Source organism: Myxocyprinus asiaticus, chromosome 4 (genome assembly GCF_019703515.2).
Source record: "Myxocyprinus asiaticus isolate MX2 ecotype Aquarium Trade chromosome 4, UBuf_Myxa_2, whole genome shotgun sequence".
In the NCBI taxonomy this organism is placed as follows: Eukaryota; Metazoa; Chordata; class Actinopteri; order Cypriniformes; family Catostomidae; genus Myxocyprinus; species Myxocyprinus asiaticus.
In genome coordinates, this window is record NC_059347.1 from 34,629,611 (window position 1) to 34,648,261 (window position 18,651).

At 38.2% G+C, this 18,651-nt stretch overlaps 1 protein-coding gene across 1 annotated transcript in view; it reads right to left on the reverse strand.

Annotated features, from left to right (window-relative positions):
* Nucleotides 1–18,651, reverse strand: part of LOC127436408 (androgen receptor-like) — a 110,693-nt gene that overhangs the window by 70,182 nt on the left and 21,860 nt on the right. Inside the window, exons 2-3 of the mRNA XM_051690528.1 lie at nucleotides 11,037–11,188; nucleotides 8,979–9,095 (exon numbers count right to left, since the gene is read on the reverse strand). Of these exons, the coding sequence (XP_051546488.1) occupies nucleotides 8,979–9,095; nucleotides 11,037–11,188 (269 nt within the window). The remainder of the gene's footprint in view (nucleotides 1–8,978; nucleotides 9,096–11,036; nucleotides 11,189–18,651) is intronic.

Below are 18,651 nucleotides of genomic sequence, written 5' to 3' on the forward strand. Positions count from 1 at the left end.
TCCACCTTTCTAACTTTCTGTTTCTATAACTTTGATAGGTTACATCATCAGTAAGCTAGCACTGGGGATTTTAATTTTGAATCAGTAAACATTTGGCTGTGACTTAAATGAGAGTGAAGCGATTCCGCAGCAAGGTTTAAATGAGAAATATTTATTTCGAATCACATGAGAGAAGTTGGACTGGCGAAATCTGCTCCTACAACTACAGTAGCTCTGTCATGACAATCAGAATCATCCTGTTTTCTGTTCGCTGTCCATGAAAATTGGCAATCAACATTTGCGCATGATCCACTGTTTCCCTCATGGATTATAAATCCATATAAATGCAAGGGGTGGGTAAATAATGATTTTCCGATGCATCGCGATCTTCATTTGAACAATCCGGATATCCGTTCCAAAATCCCAAGATTGAGGAATTTGAGAAAAGAAGAAGAAGAAGAAGAGAGAGAGAGAGAGAGAGAGAGAGAGAGAGAGAGAGAGAAAACAATCACAGATCACATAAAAACAAATTTCAGTTCATAAAAACTAAAATATTACACTAAATACCTATAAATGTTGAGAGTATTGATTTGACATCAACCACATTTTTAATTGTTTAGAGAAACCACCATTACTTGTTTGATCTTTTAATTCTATTGGAAGTCTATTCCAGACATGGGTTCCTCTAAAAGCAAAGGATAATTGACTAAACATACTTTTCTCAATGGTACGTTACAATCACCCCTTGTACTAGCTCTTGTGTACCTTCCTGTTATTTTATAAATGTACTCCTTGAAAATGGGTGGATCAAAACCATTCAGAATCTTAAAAACCAACACTAAATCAGCAAATTTTATCAGATGGTCCCAGCTCAAAAAAGAATACTTAATTAAAATACCACAGAGATGGAAACTATTTGACTTTTTTGTCTAATACCTTGAGAGCTTGCTTATAGACAGTTTCAACAGGCTTAAGAATGGACTTACATGTTTGTGTCCAAGCAGTCATGCAACATGTGGAAGAAATGTAGCAATCATGAACAACACTGCTGCCTCTTTAGTCAAGCTGTTTCTAATGAATCTGAAGTTGGCTAGATTGACTTTCACGGTATTCACAACTTTTTCACATGTTTTTAAAAGAAAGCTGAGAATCGATTATTATTCCTAAATATTTAAATTATTGTACTACATCAAGCTTCTGTCCCTGGACATATACTTCTATTTCAATGTCAGAATTTGCTCTTTTTGTAAAAAGAAATACATACTGTTTTCTTGACATTGAGATGCAAACATGATTTGGTAAGCCATTTTGAAACTTGAATCATTGCAGTAGACAATTTCTCTGCAGCCTGTTGCTTATTTTTTGCATGTATAAAATAACAGCATCATCAGCATACATTTGACAGGCAACATCCGAAGGATAAACATATGGAAGATCATTAACATACAAAGTGAACAACAATGGACCTAAAATAGAACCTGCACACTCTTACGCACTGATTTCTATTCTCTAGGTAAGATTTAAACCACTTGATGGCACCAGCTGAAAAAATACAATTTGACAGCCTAGCAAGTAAAATATCATGATTTACAGTGTTGAATGCTTTATTTAAATAAAGAAATATAGCACCAACTACACCCCCTTTGTCCATCTTTGCTTTAATGTTTTCCAACAGAAAACAGTTAGCAGTTTCAGTAGAGTAGTTTTTCTCTGAAACCAAACTGCAGGGGATGAAGCGAAACAGGCTTATTATTAAGATGTAAGACTAATTGTTCGGCTACCCATTTCTCAGCAACTGACTGAGAATGACATGACTGGAAGAATGCTTATCAGTCTATAATTACTGATGTCTGTACGATTTCCAGATTTATAAATCGTGACTACTCCATACTTCCATACAGTGGGAAAAATTCCATGTGTTATTGATAGGTTAATGACCTGGGTTAAAGGACATATAATTGATTCTTTATGGGTTTTTAAAAAGATTGAGTCTATTCCATATTTATCTCTGGCCTTACAATTCTTAAAAGCTAATAATCTTGTCAAATTTAGCCTCAGACACCTCCTTAAGTGTAAATATGGGCAAAGCATTATTCTCTAATTTAAAACACTGAATCTGTGGACAAAAGACTTTGTGAGAGCATTGACTGAATCCACAAAATAATTATTACAAATATCTGCTATCACACCATGATCATGAATATGTTTTCCTTCCAGCTCAAGCTCTATATCTCTCACTGGCTTTTTATAATTTCCAATTTGGTTTCTCAGATTTCCCCCAGTTTTACATTCCCTCTTCCTTCCTCTAATATAGTAATATAAAATTTTGCTTTAGATTTTCTGATTTCACTTATTACTTTATTCCTTAACTTGTTAAAATTTCACTTTTCTTGTTCCAATCTAGATTCAAGAAACTATTTCAACACATTATCTCTTTGTTTCATGCGTAACCAAATGCTTTCATTTAGTCATGGAAGACAATTATTCTTCCTAGGTTGACTTTTAATTTGTCAACATAAAATGAAGCTGTTTATAGTACTTTGAATAGTATTCATAAGAACACTGGCATCCATTTCAGAACAATTATAGGAAAAATGTTCTGTCCAATTTATATCATCTACTGTCTTTCTCAAATTACTGACCTCACCTTTTGGTATTTTGAAATGACAAGATATTCTATTAATAGAATGACTACCAAACCTTTTCTTTGTCAATTTCCTTGCTATAAGTGTCAGATTATGATCAGACAACCCTTTAATCACATTGAATCACTTTACTACATGATCAGGTTTATTACTAAAAATCTAATCGATTTGTGTTTCAGAAGATCTGGTTATCCGTGTGGGTCCTTTCACAAGTTGCGTCACATCAGAACTGTTTTTACTATAAATGTTATCAAACCAGTTAATGTTTAGATCAAGTAAGATAACTTCTTTAGTAAAATCACAAGCCTTAAGGAGTTTAAACAATTTATCATAAAAATCATTGTGAGGTGGTCGATAAATACTAATAATTATAAAAGATATTTGTGGTGAGAGGGAAACGTCGTGGTTACTTTCGTAACCTCCATTCCCTGATGGAGGGACTGAGACGTTGTGTCGATGTAGTGACACTAGGGGTCACTCTTGGGAGCCCCAAACACCTCTGATCTTTGAGAAAAGGCCAATTGGAATTGGCGAGTGGAATTCGCATGCCACTCCCCCGGACATACGGATATAAAAGGAGCTGGTATGCAACCACTCATTCAGGTTTTGTGCTGAGGAGCCGAGACCAGGTCCCGGCCATTTCAGCGGGTAGTTCAGTGTTGTGGCAAGAGGGACACAATGTCTCGTTCCCTCCATCAGGGAACGGAGGTTACGAAAGTAACCAGGACGTTCCCTATCTGTCACTCACTCGACGTTGTGTCGATGTAGTGACACTAGGGGTCCCTATACAAAATGCCACAACTAGCTGAACTGTGTTACGTGGACTGGCGGTGTGAGACGGGCAGACCGCTCTGTGCCACGTAGCCAGCGCACCAGGCCATCACATAACCTCCACTAACGGTCCTTCGGGAACAAGTCGACTGCCCAAAAAATAGGGACAGGCTAGCCCAGCTGTGGCCTCTTTTCTCCCCAAAAAGAGTGGAATTTGTTAACCGACTGGGGGCCCATAAATGTCTACGTCGGGGGGGTGTCACTCCCAAGGGGAAGACACAGCGGAGACCACACCATGCCCAGAGAAGGGGGGGGGGGTATTTTGAGTGGAATTACATCACATGGTCTTACCGAGTCTTGTCGGAAGTATGTCATGTAGAGAAGTCCCATGGTAGGTCCTACCCGAGAGGAGAGGAACTCTACAAACACGGTGACCGGGGGCTTTAGCTCAGCTGACTCCAGTGGCTTGAAGGGAGCTCCCCGTAGTCCCCGAAGGACTACAGAGAAATCCCATGAGGGAATGAGGTGTGGTCTGGGGGGGTTCAACCTCCTAGCGCCTCTCAGGAACCTGATGATCAAGTTGTGCTTCCCCAAATACTTACCATTCACTGCATCGTGATGTGCCGAAATGGCAAAGGTGGAGGGGAATAGCCACCCTTCCAACCTCTCCTGCAGGAAGGAAAGCACCGATCCGACTGCGCATCTCTGGGGGTCTTTGTGTCAGGAAGAACACCACTTAGCGAACAGATGCCACTTCAAGGCATACAGGCACCTCATAGAGGGAGCCCTAGCCTGAGTGATCATGTCTACCACCGCGGGTGGTAGGCCACTTAGGTCTTCCGCGTCCCTTCCAGGGGCAAGTCATGGAGATTCCAGAGGTCTGGTCGCGGGTGCCAGATGGTGCCCTGTCCCTGAGAAAGAAGGTCCTTCCTCAGGGGAATTTGCTGGGGGGGGGCTGTCGCGAGGAGCGTGAGGTCCAACAACTATGTCTGGGTGGGCCAATAGGGTGCTACCAGGACGACCTGCTCCTCGTCCTCCCTGACCTTGCACAGGGTCTGTGCAAGTAGGCTCACTGGGGGAAATGCATATTTGCGTACTCCTGGGGGCCAGCTGTGAGCCAGCGCATCTATACCGAGGGGTGCCTCGGTCAGGGCGTACCAAAGCAGGCAATGGGAGGACTACCGGGAAGCAAACAGGTCTACCTGTGCTCGACTGAATTGTCTCCAAATCAGCTGGACCACCTGGGGTGGAGTCTCCACTCTCCCCTGAGCGTAACCTGTCGTGACAGCGCATCCACTGCGGTGTTAGATCGCCCGGGATGTGAGTGGCTCGCAGCAACTGGAGGTGCTGCTGACTCCAGAGGAGGAGACGGCAGGCGAGTTGTGACATGCAACCCAGCGGAGGTGCTCCAATTGAGGTCCCCAAATCGCCCCCAGTGCTAACCGCCGCCTCATACCAATAGGTAGAAGGACCGAGGTGGGGAGCCGCTGGGGTGGCTTGCTTTCTTACCAAACGTTGCCATGGTCATGTTCTCGCAGTGAGGACAAGACCCATCCACGAACGATGTCTCCGCGTGGGCAGCGCCCAGACATGTAAGACAGCGATCGTGGCCGTCAGAAGCCGAGAGATAACGACCGCAATCAGGAATAACACACAAACGGAAAGGTGTCTTTAAAAAGACGTTCCGTGTGTGCCGCTCTTTTTAAAGAAAATATTCTCTTTTAGAATATACTCTTTTTGTTTTAGTTATTTCTGCCGAAGCACCCAGGGGCATTCTCTGCACTGCACCAGTGCAGAGGGGGAGAAGCCGCTGAAATTCGCCATAGAATCAGAGGTGTTTGGGGCTCCCAAGAGTGACCCCTAGTGTCACTACATCGACACAACGTCGAGTGAGTGACAGACAGGGAACATCTACACCTATACATTCGAGATCAAATTCAGAAACCAATTGTATCTCAGTACATCTGATGTTGTCCTTAACATAAACATAATACCCCCACCCCTACACACGGATCTATCTCTTCTAAAAAATATTATAACCAGGAACATGTAACATTGCTGATGGTGAGGTGTTACTCAACCATGTTTCAGACAAACAGAAAAAATCTAAATTTGAATTTGTGACAAGAAGTTTCATTTCATCAAACTTTGACCACCCAACAGTTTCAGTTTGGCATCATGATCCCATAGAGTCCTTGCATGGTTTACAGTTTTAAAGAGTTTAAATTGACGCTGTTTTGACAATCGCAGGGTTTAAGTTGTGCTTGGATCTCATCACTGAAGTTACTTGTGATGTTGGATCAATGCTTACAAGAACAGCTGGAGGCATAGTGTCTGGTGGCAGAGCATCTGGATAGTTCATGTTTGTCATTGAAAAATGTAGAAAATCCGACTTTACACTGCTGCTCTGCAATACACTAGCGGAGCACTCACCTATCGCAATTGCGTGGTGAAGACTACCGTCAGCAAGTCCTTGTGCCACAGGGCCGTCAACTCCCACTGTCACCGGTCTAGGTTTAAGATGTACATCTCCCGAGAGCAAAAGCAGGGTAAAAAAGATATATCCAGACAACGTCCAACAAACCTAAGGCTGTTTAGCATACATTTTTGCCGATTTATGTGCTGGTTCGGGTGATTAACTCGACCACATTTTGCACTATGCAACTAAAAACGTCCAAAGATTAGATCAAAGCAATCCATTTTTGTTGAATAAAATGTATTTTAATATACTCTCTGTTCTTTATAGTCAGTTGAAACAACAACAAAAGACTAATCTAATGCTTAAAAACAATTTGTAAAAACAACATTTTCATAATGTACCCAGTTAGAAGGTCCCCTGTAAAATTAACAGGATTAGCTGAGAATTTCTTTTATATGTAAGCAAAATAGACATTAGGCCCTTTTTTTCCTTTAGTAACTTTCTAGATGAGATCTCTTACAAGGAATGGAACACCCGAGGAGACTTTTCCCATTGCATTCACATTCCCAAAAGAACCCCTGTAGTGACATTGTCTAGTATCAACCATTTTTCTTCTGACGTGGCTGGAACACGAGATTCAATAGCAACAACAACAACGCAAACAGCAACACTGACGGAGGAAGTTGGGATCGGAGTTACACTTTTGTTAGTGCTTTTTACAAGAGCTTTGTCTGCATCCTAAAACGTAGGCAGCTGTCTAATCAGTGAACGGTTTAAATGACAGCATTTTTGAATGAATGGAACTCTTAAGAAAACTGGTCTCTGAACAGTTTAAAAAGCACCTAATTTCATCCTACCACCTTATACAGCCCCCGAGGGCAGCATTTTGCCATTGTCAGATGCAGTCTGTGACTTCAGGTTACAGTTTAAACTGGGCATGAGAGCTGTGCGTGCAGAGCCCCATGCTGCTGCAGCCGGAGTGAGAGGAGAGGGGAGGTGGTCAGACTACAGACTACTAAATTACTGTACTGAAATACTCACTCATTGACTTAAAAAGACATCTTAAGATGGTTATTTATATCTTCAGCTTTAGTGTGTCAATAGGAAAAATGCATTTTAGACTCCCAAAGAAGAACAGGGTGCTCTGCAAGAGATGCCATTGCCCCCACCAAACTATAGTTCCTCAGGTGCAAAAGCAACAAAAAGCACTTGTCCTGGGGAAAAGTACCTAAAACGGGCTTTAGTACCGCCAGTGGGAAAGGGTCTATTATAGCCTGAAATATACCCAAATTAATCGAAAACTATCGAATTGAGAGCTAGTGAATCGGAATCAAGTCCAATCGTAGGAAATCTGTATCACTACCCAGCCCTAATAAATACATTTAAGAGGCCTCTGTGCGGCTATGTAAACATGCAGAGATAAATTTACTAAACAGTTGTGGCACTCTTGCATGTGGTAATTCAGCGCAAAACCCTGCGTCTTATTCACTAACCACCCACAATTGATTTCAAACAGAAACAATCAGCGCTGAAATAGCACTACTTTTTTCACAAGAAAAGTGTTTCATTCTTTTCCACACAAACATGCCTCCTTTATATGTAAATTAGGCTCATTATAGGTTGATTTATTAACAAAACGCTGTGATATTTGCCTGACCCAATAAACATCATGCTTAGATAAGTAGATGTTAAGCTGAATTTAATTTAAAAGAGATGCTTGTGTACATTTGATACTGATTAAAATTCAGGTGTCTGGATCACTGTAGTGAAGTAATGCTGCACAGTCTCGGCAGAGTGTGTCAGATCGTGGTGGTATGCTGCATCCAATTCTATATATTGCCTAGAACTGGCCGGCAAGATCGTAAATGCATTGTGCAAATTGCGTTCAGCACATACTGTATTTGAGGGTGCATTTGTACAATCACCTGATCTGTATAATTAAGCAAATTGATCACTAAACCAGCACAGAGTGTGTGTGCAAATAAACGCCGCTTATACCAAGCATATTCAGAGACTGTTTAGCCCAAGATGAAGCACTTGTATTTAAATTCGTGGGAGAAATTTTAACACCCAATATGGTGAATGTAGTAAAGGAAACCCCACCTCACAGGTAAAAGAGGCAATCACCTTTAGATACGGACATTGAGTGTCAGCCAACTCGAAAACATGCATGCATGTTAGCTGGACCAGCCTGCAAAAACATATATATATATATATATATATATATATATATATATATATATATATATATATATATATATATATATATTTTTTTTTTTTTTTTTTTTTACGTAATCTGAGCTAAGAAAAAAAAGCACTATTTATGATAGCATTGTCCTTAGATTTTACTGCTGATTTGAAATATTTCCTTTGATCGTAATCTTAACCAACTGTTTAGAATTTTGGTCTTTCACTATTCAAGTAGATAGGAGCTGCACTTTTATGCCACTTGTATCCACAGAAAATAGCTGCCTGGGAGAGTTCCCAAGATGGCCAGCAAGTGGACTGACTTGCCTTGAAAAGATTTTGGCCAAATAATTTTTTAGCAAATTCCCCCAACAGTATATTTGCAGATTAAAAGTGGCATCTATACAGTGTTAAAAACATCCCTAGATTTAAAAATCACCATAGGTAATTATGAAACCTACCCATTTAACCACGGGCAAATTTAAGAAACAATAAACTGACAAAACCAAAATGCAGTAACTACGTCAACACTGAAACAAAGAAAAAATTATTGAAAGTTTTGTGATTGCCCAGCCAAATGTGGATTATCAAGTGTTCACACTGTTTGATCTCTGAACCTGAGCATAGTCGAGTAAAATGTGTCTGTTACAGGACAGATCATAGTATCAAAGACTCGATTTCAGTTTTAACTCAATTCTGTCTAAATGAGTAGTGGTTACTGCATAGTTTTAGCTTTCTAGGGCAGTACACTGTAAAAGATCTGTTTGTAAACTAAACAATTTAATGTAGTAACATCTAAACTTCTACAAAAATGTGATTTAATCTGACTACATCTACCTGTCAAATGTAACACGTGTCATTCTTATAGGTTAGATCAAACAGAGATAGATCCTTAAGGTAACAAAAGTTACCAATTTTTTTAGTGTATGAGGCCAGATAAGACAAAATAACCATGACACTGAATCGCAGGGATTTACCTCCTAGGGTCATCCCTGCCTCAAAGCACTTCTTCAGACGACAAGATGGACAGTTCTTCCTCCTCAGTTTATCAATGGTGCAGTCATTCCTGCTAGCGCAGAGATACTTTTGCTTCCCTACAAGAAGAAAGAGACAGCTTTTAGAGGCTTTAATTTACTTTGAGTCAGTTGGCAGCCAAAGCAAATCTCCAGCAAGAACAGAACTGGACACATCATATTTACACTGTGATAAAACATAGCATAAACTAAAACTGGAGAAAACACACACGCAGAATGCTCCAAATAGAAGGAGCTGTTAACGTGACAAGCCATTCAGATTGGTCACAGCCCTCACTCTGGGCACCCTAGGACAGCCAAATGAAAAGTGCAGAGTGATTTGAAATGAAGCTCTGCAGCATGTGTCTATGTGTGTGTATCTTAATCAGGCATACAGAGCCACTGCTGAATGAACCTACACAACTACAGTCAGGTCTAATGTAATATTACAATGAGATGTAACAGACAGCCACTGTTAGACCTACACACAAATACAAAACAAAATCTATAACAAAAAATATAACAGTGGTATATTCCAATCCAACAACAAATTGAACAACAAAAACAATGCAATTCCAAAACAACAAAAGCAATCCAATCCACAATAGTAATCAGATCATGAAATAATAATGGATCAAACAACTTTGAATATTCACTAAAATACTGCATGACACCATGACAATTAGATTTTTCACAATGCCAAACAATACAGTAGCGTGTAAACCTCACTCCCCTGGCCTCAGGAGGAAGCCTTTAGCCTCCTCCTTAGTGCGCCCATGCCGGAGACCCTGGTTCAAATCCTGCTCGAAGCTGATCGAGCAGGACAAATGACGGTGGTGCTGTAACCCAGATATGAGTGAGGTTTAGGATATGAGTGAGGTATAGGGGGGTGAGTGCAATGGTAGCCAGCTGGTACATGATAGCTGTGCAGTATGTGTAAACCTCACTTCCCTGGCCTCAAGAGGCGCACTAGCGACTGACGTCAGAGGCTTTAGCCTCCTCGTTAGCACGCCCGCCGGTTCAAATCTAATTCGGAGCAGATCGAGCATGGCCGGTTACATTTGCATGCAATATTTTAAGCTTATTAAAAATCCATTCTCTAACCTTACAGATTTCACCACACTTACTCAGACAGCATGATAAGGAGGCCAAGATAACTTTTCCTTTAAGTGTATTTTCCCTCACTCTCTCTCTCTGTCTCTAGTAACAAATGTTGGAACGCTAAGTAAAATAGTCTGATATTTCTGTATTTGATTAAACTGAAGTTCATGGTTGGCTGTGGTGCAAGACCTTTAAAGTTTCCCCTTAACTTTGATAAATGTGTTTTTCCAGAATTTCTGTGGGTGTTCAAAGGAAAAAAGGCATCAGTTCATCAGAACTGTCTATAGTTCTCAAAATGTTTAATGCAATTTACTGCAAAAAGTATGTTTTTATGCTACTTTGAATATCAGGTGCACATCAATACTATGCACATCAATTTGTATATTTATTTTATCTATAGGCAAAATTTGAAGAGACACAAAAATAAAGGTCAAATCTGTGGTCACTTAAAGCTAAGAGTTCCACTGATTGCTCATTTTTTATGGCAAACTTTGACAAATCTTGCATATATACAAAGTTTGCATATTCTAGAGTGGTAGGTGTGGAGTGGTCCATTACTTTTGGTGTGCATAGTGGGGAAAGAATGCATCCCTAATTTGTGTACAATTAGCACTTCAATGTAGTCTACAATGTGTAGCCTACTCCCTCTCTTTGTCTCTCTTTTTAACTTTATTCCTATATTTCCAAAACAAACAGTGTCTAGATACTGTATGATGTGCCAATTTGTGCTATTTTAAAAGATGCCATTAAAAACAATAAAAGCTGTGTTGGACACATGGTCAACACAAGGTTTTAATGTGGACTTAATGACTGTTTTTAGCTGTAATTAAAAGCTTTAATAAAAGTGAATACAGTCCTCACATATGGTGAATATATTTAGCTTGTGTAATAGTTTTGTTATAATGGGTGTGTGAGTGTTACCCTCAGCAGCTCTCTTAAAGAAGACTTTGCAGCTTCCGCAAGTAAGGGCTCCGTAGTGACATCCAGATGCTTCGTCAGAGCAGATTAGGCATGTCCTTTGTGGTGGAAGGAAAAACTCCATTGGGAAAATGTCACTCCTCCTTCCATCAAACCTAAAAATAAAAACCCAGCATGAACTAATGGCATGACAAAACACTGACAAATTCCAATGGCATAAATGTTCTGTTCTCTATTATAAATATGGAATCTGTTTTTTTTCAACTATAATGTCAGTTATAAAGAAAAAAATCATGAGGTCCATTATCAGTGCTTTGACGAGAGCATACACACCAGAAAAAAGAAAACAAAAAATCTCAAGCACACAAGCACAGATATATATGAGTAACTGGTGTTGGTACATTTTGATGACTGAATGGAATGAAAATAAAGTGGCTTGCGGATAAAGTTTTCCATCATTTTCCACTGTCCGGCTGCAAAATTACAAATCCTATTTGCACGTCCATCCCTTAGTGATAAAAGTGACAGCTGGTATGTGTGCGTGTCAGAGGCCAAATAATAGTGGTAAGTAGAGGTGCAAATGCCAAGGTCTGTAATGAAGGGAAATAACTGCTTTATTCCTGCAGGAATGATGGACAGATTCTTGGTTAAAGAGAGTCATTCGGGGTCATTATTCTGTTCTGATGATGGCACCCAATTCTATCACCACACACACACTGATAAAGGCAAAGTGAATGAAATGACTAAGATTAGAAGAAGTGCATATTTCTGATTTTATCTTGGCTGTCTAGCTCAGGTGGTCAAACATAAGACAATATAATAGCACACTTTGGAGAAAGTAAAATTTCAAAGAAAAAAAAACTTTCTGACTGTAGAGAGCTTAGACCAACATTGTAAAAGAAAAAAACCCAAAACTATTAAATATCATTGTCACCTAATTTTTTTCTTAATTTTCCACAAGAATCCCACCAAAGGCTGACAAGAGACATGCAGAGTTGGGCGATGATGATTGCTGCCATTACTGTCTTTAATAGTCTATAAACATTTAACAATCTGTGAGTCTGAGAACAAACTCAAATTCTCCGATGGATGGATGGATGGATGGATGGATAGATTTTCATACAGTAAGTTTATATCTCAATATTTATGTATTTGCTTATTGTCAAATGTTTCATATTAATTAATTGTGGTGGATTCAATTGTCATTTGCAATGCTTCATAGGATGAGTAATTCATTCCCTCATATTAAACGTGTACAATCTTTCACTTTTGTCCTTTTTTTCAGGTTTTCAAATAGTACCAAATCAAAAGCTGTAATGTGATTAATCTCAAAGCCAGTTGGTTTGGTTTGAGGCTTAGAACTCTTCATTGAAGAATTGAAAGGAAAAAAGACTTCCAGAACCAGCGCAGCTGAAAAAGTAGGCTGTCACTGTTATGTTCTATTTTGATCAGTCCCATCAGAATTTTGCAGCACTTTTTCCTGATCCTGCAGTGAAAACTCACAAATCATCATCGTATACCTCTGTAATTGTGTAAAATGCAATTACATGAAAATATTTTAGTTCACAATGACTGAATATGCAGTTAGCATGCAAAAGAAGAAGAAGAAAAAAAAAAAAAGAATTACACCCAAAAATACCATACATTTAGGTGAAACCTGTGGGTATTGGAAGACCCTTAATTATTTTTGTATTAAAATTTTCTGCCTCAGACAATGCAAGAAAACGTATCTTTTATTGAAATCTGATTTATGGCCAAATACAAACAAATACAATTAAGAGTTCATATATTTGAGCATTTATGTACAAATTTAAATTCCACAATTGTTTAAAAAATTATATGTTATATGAAAATGGCAATTTTTGTCATATTTTGAAATATATGTTGCATATATATGACCTTTTTATATCAGTAAATAACATTTATGAACATTTATTTTCAGCATACAAGTGTTCAGCATATATTGCCATTTTCAGAATCGTAGCCTACTGTAACAAGCACTTCAAAATCTATCATTATATTATACAACTAATGGGGGTTTTAAGTGAATGTTAGGGTTTCTGTGTATAAACGCGGGGTTTTGTGTCTCATTCGCAGCACTCGGGGTAATGATTAAACGCTAGCTGTGATGCATGTGTGCTTTCTGTGGTCGCGCAAAAGTTTAGTCAAGGATTTTGATAGTGAGCGCAAAACGTGGAGGACACGAGGTGGAGACGCTTTTACACTGTTACTATGGAGATGATACAACAGCAGCTGTGCATTTGGATTTGTTGCAACTGCTTCAAGCTTTTCAAGCATTTGTTTTGCCACTGTCAAACATGAAGGAAAGCAATGGGATTCCCTCAGATCAAGGTTATTATAGTTTTGCAATTTCAAATCAGTTTTCATTCTATATCCTTTTCAAATTTGCTATAAATTTCAGTTTAGATTTAGTTAGTTTCATTAATGATTTTGTTAGTTTTAGTTTAGTTTTTATTTTGTAAACATATTTCTATTTCATTTTTATATATTGTCACTGTAAAAAAAAAATGGTAACCTGCAATGATTACCTTTAGAAACTATTTCTACCTGATCTAACCCTTTAAAATAGTTTTGTTGGTGTAACGTAATTTATTCAGGTTGATTCAGTGTTAAAATGTCTGACTTTTAATCAGACCAGTTCATTTAGATGTTACCACATGAAGCACATTATTTGAATACAAATTTATTTTAGTGCTGTCCACTTAGAGTTCAGCTAATATAGCATAGATTGCTGTGGTGGAATCCTGTATATTTTAGGTGTTATTCCTTGCATTTTGTGATCTTCCCAGCATGCACAGCTGACATGAATAAATGCTCATTATGCACATTAACATAACACAGATTTACAGTTCTCTTAGTTTGCTGCTTTTATTTGCAAAGTTCTTATATTGTTGTCAGATTTATGATTACTTGCAATGCTAAGTAGTTACTAAACTTTTTTCCTGAGTGTTAACATCATTGTGTTTTATTTATGTCCACTGATGATAAACAAGCACACGAGCCTCAAACCTTTGTGTGTGTGTGTGTGTGTGTGTGTGTGTGTGTGTGTGTGTGTGTGTGTGTGTGTGTGTGTGTGCAAGCCATAGATCTTTTCTAAGGGTGTAACGTTTTACTCATCTCGCGATTCAATTCGGTTCACGATACTAAACACACGGTTCAGTTCACAATTCTTTATGCCTGAATCAATAAAATTAAGATTGATTTTTATTATTACTTTAAAGACACATACAAAACAGTTCCTTTCCTTTAAAATTAAGCTAAAAGTACTATTCTTAAAAGTTCTAAATGATCCATCAGAGATGTATTGGGACTAAAAATCAGCCCAGAACAGGGCAATGGTGACACCAAATGGAAGTACAAGCTAATAATTCTGCTTACTGCATGCTTAACCGGTTAAATAATAATAATTTATTTATGAAATCAAATCAGACATGACATTTGACATTAGAATTAAATTCCCCCATAGCATTATTATACATAATATTCAGCATTTTACAGTATATAGTAGATTAATATGTCACTATCATTAAACATCTTTAAACATAATTTTTTTCTTGCACAGTGAGAGCAGATCACTCTCGCAGTTCAAATGGACATTCGATCCCTCGACAAAAAGGCACGTCACTCTCCCACACACGGTTTTCCTTGTATTACTCACTTACATGGTTTAAGTTTCAGTTTTCGCAGTTTCAGTCGCAGTTTCTGCTACTGTGCATCAAATTTTAGAGCACCTTATGTGCAATGCAGCGATTCCCATTTGTATGCTCGAGCTATGTAGGCCTAAGAGGTTGCGCATATTGGATAGAAAACCGGGACCCACTTTACATTAGGTGGCATTAACTACCATGTACTTAACCATTTGATACACTGTACTTATTATGTACATACATGTTGTTGCATTGTAATTACATTTAAAGTACTTGCATTTAATTACATTTGTAGTTACACTGTTAAATTTACCCCTAACGCTAACCAAACCCTTACCCCAAAACCTAACTCTAATCCCTAATCCTAACACTAACCATACACTTATATACCCTAAACCTACCCGTACCTCAACCTCAGTAACAGCAAATGGGGGAATTTTGCAGAACAACATGTAGTTACACAGTCAATACATAGTCTTGTAGTTAAGGCCACCTAATATAAAGTGTGACCGAAAACCATCCCATCTCCACAATGCGCATCTTGCCACTATAAACTGTTACACCCCTATAGCATTCCTGAGGAGGTTTGCATGATGTACTGTAGTCTCCTTAAGCCTGGTTTATACTCGATGCAACCGCTGTTCGCAAGGGTTCATGTGCACAAATGACGTCATTGCAGCAGTTACCTGGCCTCTGCAAAGCTCCGTTTTGTTTCATGTTGTGCTCATGCACGTTTTTGTAAAAGGTCAATATTGAAGTCCTTTTTTACTATCAATATCCACTTTCACTTTCACATTCTTTAACTGTCTGAAAGTGAAAGTAGAGATTGATAGACAGTGATTGAACCACTGGAGTTTCATGGATTACTTTTATGTGGCCTTTGTGTAATTTTTGGAGCTTCAAAGTTTTGATCACCATTCACTTGCTTTTTAAGGACCAACAGAGCTGAGATATTCTTCTAAAAAGCATTGTTTGTGTTCAGCAGAAGAAAGAAAGTCATACATATCTGGGATGGCTTGAGGGTGAGTAAATGATGAAAGAATTTTCATTTTTGGGTGAACTATCCCTTTAAGAGTTGTGTGCTTATTTAATCTTAAAACTAATGCATTTTATAATTTATTCAGACTTTAGTGAGCTCACATGGTTAACAACACATGGTTTCTTTGTCAGGATTAATTTTTAAGTAAATTGGTTAACATATTTTAAACAAAAACAACTGTTAAAACAACTGTTTCGTTTTCATGCAATTTCTATTATTGCCCGATATGGAACCGGAATTGTTAAGAGAAACCAGAATTGTTAAGAGGAACCGGAATTGTTAAATTCCTTACAATTCCCATCCCTACCAACGTGAATTGTTGCATTCAATTAATTGCGACAATTTACATAAGAATGATTTAGTGAATGAGGTCCACTGCACTGAAAAATATTTTGTTTATCATCCAACCCAAGTTTGTATTTGGATGTGTGAAGAATAACATGGGTAATCCTGTGTGAAATCTGCATGTTTCTTTCACATAATGTGTGCTGATTGTGGGAAAAAAATCAATGGAATGGGTGTAAATTTGATAAAATGTGATGAGCTAAGTGTACAAAAAAATTACTGTAATTAGAAAGAATTATCAAATGATATGCATAATATATTTCCAGAAATAAACAAACACACAAGTGTGTAGAACTTTGTGAATGACGGCATTCAAATTTTGCTGAAGTCTGCCAAGTCTTTTGTGGAGTTCCACACAGACTCCAGGGAGGCCTATATGGGAAAAATCTCTCAAAAGCTGTATGGGACTTGTGGTATTCTTTGGAGGTGTTTTGGTTGTTTCAATCACACTACTGACCTGCTAGCTATGGCACTCTCCAAACAAGCCATATCAATCACAGGGTCTGGGTGTCTCTCACTATCAGCACTATGACTGCTATTGCTTTGAACTTATGCAATGCCATGTTTAAGAAGGTCACTCCAGCTAAAAATACAGTCTGATTGAGCTTCCAAGTCATGGCAGTGACACTGCGCATGGTCTCACCTGGGCCTGGCGTGGTGTTGGTTTGCTCTCACTTTCTATTTCCAATAAGTTCTTTAGTCTTGCTCATTACTGTAGATTAGATATAACTTGATAGTTTAACAGCACTCAAATGACATTTTTCCAGTACTAAATGGGGAGCCTATTAGTGATCTACATTACACATCTAAATACATACTTAACATGAGTTTATCTTCACCACTGCACAGTGAATTCATGAACATGCTTTGTGCTTTTGTAAGATCTGCATTCATTTCATTTTATGCTCCCATGACTGATGATTTGCATTTTTACATCCCACAATTTTACGTGAATGTTGTTTTAATGTCCCCTCAGGAAATCAGCTATCTACAGATAACATTACGGGCATCCACATATTTTTCCCATATAAAAAGCCATATTATCACCGTGTTCCTGTATGAAATGTTAAACTTGCATCAGTGTTAGTCTGGTCAGTGTTGTGTTACTGATGAAACATAGTTGTTTAAAGTATTGTTGTTCTCGGCAATTATCAGCTCTTTTGAACTGTGCTTATTATGTCTGGAGTGTTAATGACACCTAAATATAACAGTGTGTGTGTGTGTGTGTGTGTTGTGTGTGTGTGGGTTTGGGTGGTTTATGAGGAAATTTTTTCAGGTTACAAACTGGTAAGTACAAGGGTATTATGCTATAAATGTGGTTTATGAGGACATTTCTAGTGTCCCCATAATTCAAATTGCTTAAAAACATACTAAATGATGTTTTTTTGAAAATGTAAAAATGCAGAAAGTTTTTTTGTGAGGGTTAGGTTTAGGGGTAGGGTTAGGGTTAGGGGATAGAATCTATAGTTCATACAGTATAAAAATAATTATGCCTACGGAGGATCCTCATAAGGATAGCCGTGCCAGCGTGTGTGTGTGTGTGTGTGTGTGTGCGCGTTATTGCTGATAAAGGCAGAGACAGGGAGGATGAAGTTAAGATAGAGGTTAGGAGTGTGTGAGTGTGAGTGTGTTTGTGTGTGAAGGGGACTGCGCCTCAGCCAAGAAGTTGATTGGACACAGCATACAAACATAACTATACTCAGTGACATGAGATGTCAAGGGTATGCACAAGGACAAACACATACAGCTAAGCCAAGCACACACAAACACTCAAATGCACGTCCTCGCTTTCACTTTTTTGCTCCATGTCTCTCTATCTCTCTGGCGCTATTTTCAGGTGCTCACCGTCGCAACCATTTCCATGTATTATGGAACCGGCAGAAAAAAGTAAATTAATCACACTCTTTTACATTCCAAATAAACATCAAGGAAACAGGTGCACAAGTGTTCATTCACTGCCTTTCTCTCCCTTTCTTTGCCTCTTCCAACTCTTTCTTTATTCGTAATAACAAGTAGTTATTTCATGTAAAACTCAGTGGTGTGAGCCAGTGTCAGAAAATAACAATGTTTGTTTCTTGATTTTTCTGGGGAATTGTTTACCTTTATGATGGCATATAAAATGCATTCTTTCATGACAAATACTTCAAATGAATAAATTAATTTAAATAAATCTGAACAATCAGGCTCTAACCTATAGTGCACTATCATAGTGTTATCATCATACAATAAACATTTTAAAATATTGTCCAGTCCCAGTGGTAGATTATACAGATTTTCACTGTCTAATGTCAAGTTTTAGAGGTGTTTTCTTTACATTTTCATAGCTTATTTTTTACTTTTTTTTACATTTACTTTGTTACAACTTTATTTACTTTCTACTTGATCCAACCCATAAAAATGACTTTTGTTGGTATATCCTAATTTGTCATGTAATATTGTCAGAATAAATACATATTTTAATAGTTAATTTAGATGTTACATCATGAAGCACATTTTTTTAGGATACAAAATTTTTTTTTACAGTGCAGTGTCTAAACAACACTGAATAAAAATAATAATATATATA